The sequence below is a fragment of the Tupaia chinensis genome, unplaced genomic scaffold (assembly GCF_000334495.1).
Source record: "Tupaia chinensis unplaced genomic scaffold, TupChi_1.0 Scaffold000451_2, whole genome shotgun sequence".
In the NCBI taxonomy this organism is placed as follows: Eukaryota; Metazoa; Chordata; class Mammalia; order Scandentia; family Tupaiidae; genus Tupaia; species Tupaia belangeri.
The window spans coordinates 2,750,551-2,757,019 of record NW_006159958.1 but is presented as its reverse complement, the minus strand read 5'-3'; the positions used below and the strand labels follow the sequence as shown (position 1 = coordinate 2,757,019).

Genomic DNA, 6,469 nt, shown 5'->3' with positions numbered 1-6,469 from the left:
GACATATGAAAAACAACATTAATAAATATTTGTATATAGAGAAAGAGTACCTCCAGAAAGACACCCAACCTGTTAACAGTGATTGTCTCTGGAGAGAACTGGGAGACACGAGTGACAAATTTAGTTTGCACTGAACACCCTTTTGAACTATTTCAATCTTTGTTTTTAATCATGAGAAAATATATCTAGTCAAAAATAAGTAAGTTTCAAAACTTAAAAAGTATAAAACAGGGCCAGTCCTGTAGCTTAGTGGTTAAAGGAGCCAGGCCCCACATGGCTTATTGCAGTTCAAATCCCAGCCCCCACAGTTTAAAAGACACACTAGGTTTATGTGCATGTGTGCCCCAAATCCCAACAGGATAGAGAAATAGAGAAGAAGAGATTGTGAAGTGACCATACCCCACTAAGAGGTGCCTTTCCCCTCTCCCTTTGTCTCTCTGGTGAGTTCATGAGCCCTTGAGCAATTAAAAAAAAAGAAAAATATAAAAGAAACACAGTGTTGGTCCTCAAAGAGACATTTAGCATTTAGCTGAAGTCAAGACTGAGACATGAAACTGGGAAAAAAAAAAAAAAAAGAATACAGTACACAATTAAATACTAATTTTGGGCACAGCCTAATGCAGTCAGCAGCAAACTGAACTGTAATGTTACAAGCTGTGAATTCAGAGCCCTTGGTTGTCTTGAAAGCATGCTGGGTGTATGCATGCATGCCCCAAATCCTGATAAGCTAGAGGATCCAGGGAAAGGAGACCATGGTGGGATGAAGCTCCAGTGAGGGTGCTTCTCTTTTTCTAATGTACATGCACCCACTATCATAAATAAAATAAATAAAATTAAAAAATAAATACTCAGTTGGGTGATACTGATACAAAGAGAAGAGGAAAAGAGGTTTGCTTAGTTGAAGGAGTTTGGGTCTTGGTTGAAGGAGCTGGGTCTTGGTCAAACCTCTTGAAAAGAGGTTTGCTTAGTTGAAGGAGTTGAGTCTCTTCTACAAAGAGAAACTAAAAGCCCCGGGAAACGTCAGCCAATTAAAATAGGTAAATCCTAAAATGAACAATTAAATAAAGAACAGTGTATTCTGGAGTTAGATAGGCCGAGTTCCAATCTCAACTCTCTAATTTACCAGCTGAGTGACCCTAAGTGAGTTTTATAACCCCTTTAACCTCATATTTAAAAATGGGGACAATAGGACTGCTATGAAAATAGATGTAAAATAGTTAACCCACAATGTGATATTGAGTAGGTGCTCAAATAATCATATGTAAAATAGTTAGCCTAAAATGTGATATTGAGTAGGTGCTCAAATAATCAGTACCTAGTATAAACATGGCCAAATAGTCTTGCTAGAATACATGCTATCTGTTCAGAAAGGACAAAGGTTGGCTAGGGATACAGGATATTAAGGAAGGGCATCTTATTTTGTTTCTGGAGTGCCAGTAGCATAAGAATCATAAACAAGTATTCTCTAATGTTCAAGAAGAGGAGAGGTCTGACAGTCATAGGATTTCTCTCTAATGTGGCGCCTCTGGTGCTTTATCAAGACAGAGTTCTGACTGAAGGCTTTCCCACAGTCATTACATCGGTAGGGTCTTTCCCCAGTATGGATTCTCTGATGTCGGATGAGGTGCGCCTTGCAAATGAAGCTTTTCCGACAGTCAGTGCATTCATGAGGCTTCTCCCCAGTGTGCACCCTCTGGTGCTGAACAAGATCGGAGTTCCACATGAAGCCTTTCCCACAGTCCTTACATTCATACGGCTTCTCCCCAGTGTGGATTCTCTGGTGTCGAAGAAGGGCTGGGTTGCGAGCGAAGCTTTTCCCACATTCCTTACATGTGTATGGTTTCTCCCCCGTGTGAATTCGCTGATGTTGTGTAAGGCTTGTATTCTGACTAAAGCCCTTGCCACACTCCTTGCATTCAAAAGGTTTCTCTCCCGTATGTATTCTCTGGTGCCTAATCAGATTTGACTTCCAGATAAAGGCTTTAGCACATTCTTGACATTCGTAAGGTTTCTCTCGACTGTGAATTCTTTGATGTGCAATGCAATGCGATCTAAAACCGAAAGCCTTCCCACATTCCTTACAGCCATAGATCTTCTCTCCATTATGAGTTCTCTGATGCCGAGCAAAGTCTTCATTTTGATCAAAACACTTGCCACATTCTTCGCATATATAGAATACCTGTTCATTTAGAATCTTCTGACGTACACCAAGACGGTTACTGACATCAGTATCCTCCGAACTCTCTTCCATGGAGATCATGTCGTCCTTCACAATCACTTCTATAATATCTTCTGTGGTGCTCTCCACACTTTTCCCACTGGAATATCCAGGCCATCTCCCTAACCTGTATTTCTCCTCTGTGCAGGTTTTTCCAAACCATAATTCCTGGGCGCCACACCACTGGAGTCCACTTGATAGTACCATGTGGTCCTGTGTCTTCTCAAAAATGTCCTCCTTCAGAATAAAATCTTTCTCCTTCTTCAACACACCCTCTGAAAGAAGAAATCAGAGCTTCAAATATCGTCATTACCCATGACAAAGTGATTAAGGTCACCCGGCGGTATGAATATGTCCCTTTCTCTCCGAGTAGTGGCACTACTGTGTCTCAATGACCCTGTCCTAGCTACCAATGGCAAAAAAGAGAGCTAACCCAGAGAACACAACCAAAAGAAAAAGGCAGAAACCAGACAGAACGCCTGAGGGCCGATTCCTAACACCGGACTAAACACAGGACAACTCTCAGAAAACAGCTGTAATGACTGTAAAAGAGATAAGTCAGAATCCCCTCCAGGTAGCTGAGTCCAGTTTATAACAGGAGAAGAACAGGCCAGAACTCAGGGCAGAGGCCCTGGTCAGGAATCAGGAATCCTTTGTGGTTTACCTGAAGAACCTGATCCTGTCACACAGTTGGCAGCAACAAGGCTTCAGGCGGAGTTGTGCAAAGACCCCCTCCTCTTTGTTCCAATAGTATCTGATACGTACCTCTGTAACGGCGCTATCATTTTTTTTTCATTTAGTCATTTGTGTGTAGCATTCAATTAGACTGTGAGCCCTTTCAGGATAAAGATCATATACTACTTGATTTTTCTGATCCCCAGTAACCAACACAATGAGTAAAATACAGCCAGTATATATATATGTTTTTTTTTTTTTTTGAGAGGTTTTTGCTATAGGGTGCATGCATGCGCCAGAGAGAGAGAGACAGAAAGCAAGAAATCATCCCCCAGGGGGGATGGCCACATCGCAATCCCTTCTCTTCCATTCTCCTCTTGGGATCTTGGGCACGCACGCACATGCACCCGGCGTGAGTTTTAAGTCACCGGATCCAGGACGCAAACCGCGGTCGACTACGTGGGAGTCCAGCGACACAGCCATTACACTAACCGCTGGTCCCACAGCAAGTACATTTCAAGTTTCAGTTGAGTATGGCAGCCGGATGGGTAGGTCATCTGCTCAGGTTAAGCCTGAGACCCATGACCCATCCTGGTTTTATTAATTGTGCTCCTCCTAAGGAAAGTTGTTAGTTTAGGGTTTAAGTTTCCTCTGAATTAAATAGCTGATTAGAGATCTTTGAGAGTCACTTACTTAGAACATGAATGACAAAATGGATTTTTAACATTTTATGAAGGAAAGACAGACGGAAGTGTTAGGTCCGGGAGAAAAATGCTCACTTTCTTTCACTTACCAGTACAAATTAGGCTTGGACCCTCTCCTTGCACTTTGAGGTTCAATGGCTCCTCCACCTGCTCAAGATGGGAGATCTCTGCAGGTGTGAGAAATGGGTATCCTGCCAGGGTCAAGATACAAACAAGGCGGGACCAGCAGTCAGCGTAATGGCTATGTCGCTGGACTCCCATGTAGTCGACCGCGGTTCATGTCCTGGACCCGGTGGCTTAAACTCACGCCGGGCGCGTGTGCGTGCATGCCCAAGATCCCAAGAGGAGAATGGAGGAGAAGGGATTGAGGCGTGACCATCCCCCATGGGGGGTGATTTCTCGCTTTCTGTCTCTCTCTCTCTGTCTTTCTGGCGAACGCACGCGCCCTATAGCAAAAACTTCTCAAAAAAAAAAAAGATACAAACAAGGCTAGCCCAGAAGCCCAGAGGAGTGGGGCCTGTTAGGAAAGGAGTAGAGATGGAAGGGACGGGGGGGAGTGAAGGTGGGTATGAAAAGATGAGTGACACAGAAATCTGAGAGACAGAGATGTAAAGGACAGAAAATAGTGGTATAGAGAAGTCATAATTCCATCCATTCCCAAACATATAAAAGCAAGTTCCCATTGAAAAGAATCAGGATAAGGTAGAATTTCAAAGAGCCGTTCTTGAAGGTTTTCTGATGAGGCAGGCTATTGTAGAAAACCATAATCTCTTCGCTTCCTTCCTCTTTTTTTTTGAGAGGATTTTGCTATAGGGCGCGTGTGCTTACCAGACAGACAGAGAGAGAAAGCGAGAAATCACCCCCCAGGGGGGATGGCCACACCACAATCCCTTCTCCTCCATTCTCCTCTCGGGATCTTGGGCACGCATGTACACGCGCCCGGCGTGAGTTTTAAGCCACCGGGTCTGGGACACGAACCGCAGTTGACTACGTGGGAGTCCAGCGACATAGCCATTACGTTAACTGCTGGTCCCACTTCTTATCCATCTACTTATTGCCTTCTCATTCCACAAAGGATCAGTGATGGGATTCGTTCATCCACAAGTAATGGCCTGAGTCTTATCCAACCACTTTGAGAAGTTACGTTTTATGGGACCAGCAGTTAGCGTATTGGCTATGTCGCTGGACTCCCACGTAGTCGACCGCGGTTCAAGTCCCGGACCCGGTGGCTTAAACTCATGATGGGCATGTGAGTGCATGCCCAAGATCCCGAGAGGAGAATGGAGGAGAAGGGATTGTGGCGTGACCATCCCCCCTGGGGGGTGATTTCTCGCTTTCTCTATGTCTCTCTCTGTCTGTCTGGCGAGCGCACGTGCCCTATAATGAAAACCTCTCCAAAAAAAAAAAAAAAAGAAGTTACATTTTATTCCATGATAGACACCTCTCTTCACAAAGGTCCACCATGATAAATTTAACTTCAGGCTTAGCTAAGAACTGTCTGCTTATCACACCCACCTAAACCCTCCTAAGAAACAGATCAAGTCTATACCTTCAAATGATCATACTTTATATTACTAAAGCCAGGGACTGTGCATCTTCTCTAAGACAAACGTGGACTTTGAGCAGGAAAGGTGTGCTTCAAGGAGTCTGCTGCAGGTTAGGGAGTTAGAGTATTGCTCAAGGAATAACAGAGATGATTTTCTGCCTAAAGAAAAAAATGAGAAATTCCCTTGGGCTGCAAAGAAAGGAAGAAGTGAGACCCTGAGAGAACACAGAGGACATTGCAGTTGTCTCCCTATGTCCGTCCTGCTCCTCCTCACGATGGAGTAGCCATATTCTCTTTTTTTTTTTTTTCTTAGAGGTTTTTCACTGTAGGGCGCGTGCGCTCGCCAGACAGACAGAGAGAGACATAGAGACAGAAAGCGAGAAATCACCCCCAGGGGGGATGGTCATGCCGCAATCCCTTCTCCTCCATTCTCCTCTCGGGATCTTGGACACGCACGCACACGCGCCCGGCGTGAGTTTTAAGCCACCGGGTCCGGGATGCGAACCGCAGTCGACTACGTGGGAGTCCAGCGACATAGCCATTATGCTAACTGCTGGTTCCCGAGTAGCCATGTTCTCTGCAGGAGGCAGAAAGGTGTGTGTGTCTGAGAGAGAGAGAGTGTGAGAGAGAGAGAGAGAGGTGGGGAGGGGTTGAACCTCGGTCCAGCTCCTAGGGTATGTCCTAAGGGGCTAAGTCAATCATCTCACTTACTAGACAGGAGAATGGTTAGGGACCAGCAGTTCAGGCCAGGTTAACCAGTACACAGTCCCTCCCTGGCCACAGGATTGATTTGGAACTCACAACTTAAGGTGGTCCATTAGGACAATACTTGGGACTTTGATCTACCACAGCTGAAGCCTGAGGATGGCCTGTTTTTTCCTAGGTATAAAAAAGTAATCTTGGCTACCTACAATCAATCACTTTACAAGCACAAGAAGGGCCAGACTACAGAGAAAGTCGACATGCAAGGAAATAAAGCAGAGGAGCCGGCAGGTGGCATGCTGATTGGGGGCACTGGACTCCCACGTGGCCGACCATGGTTTAAGTCCTGGGCCTGCTGACTTGCCTTCTCGCTTTCCCTCTCTCTCTCACTATGTCCTTATCTGGTCAAATTAAAATAAATAAATAAAGAGTTAAATAAGATAATTCTTTACCCAAAAAAATGAAGATAAAGCAGGGAACCAGTAGTTAGCGTAATGGCTATGTCGCTGGACTCCCACGTAGTCGACCGCAGTTCGTGTCCCAGACCCGATGGCTTAAAACTCACTCCGGGCGCGTGCGTGCGTGCCCAAGATACCGAGAGGAGAATGGAGAAGAAGGGATTGC

At 45.1% G+C, this 6,469-nt stretch overlaps 1 protein-coding gene across 2 annotated transcripts in view; it reads right to left on the bottom strand.

The window, feature by feature from the left end:
• Nucleotides 1-1,259: 1,259 nt before the first annotated feature.
• The window catches only part of ZNF662 (zinc finger protein 662), a 9,084-nt gene continuing 3,874 nt past the window's right edge, over nucleotides 1,260-6,469 (bottom strand). The window contains exons 3-4 of one of the 2 annotated variants that reach the window (XM_027774542.1): nucleotides 3,687-3,788; nucleotides 1,260-2,493 (exon numbers count right to left, since the gene is read on the bottom strand). In XM_027774542.1, the coding sequence (XP_027630343.1) occupies nucleotides 1,466-2,493; nucleotides 3,687-3,788 (1,130 nt within the window). In that variant the 3' untranslated portion in view covers nucleotides 1,260-1,465. The remainder of the gene's footprint in view (nucleotides 2,494-3,686; nucleotides 3,789-6,469) is intronic. The other variant, XM_006155409.3, reaches the window with a different exon arrangement.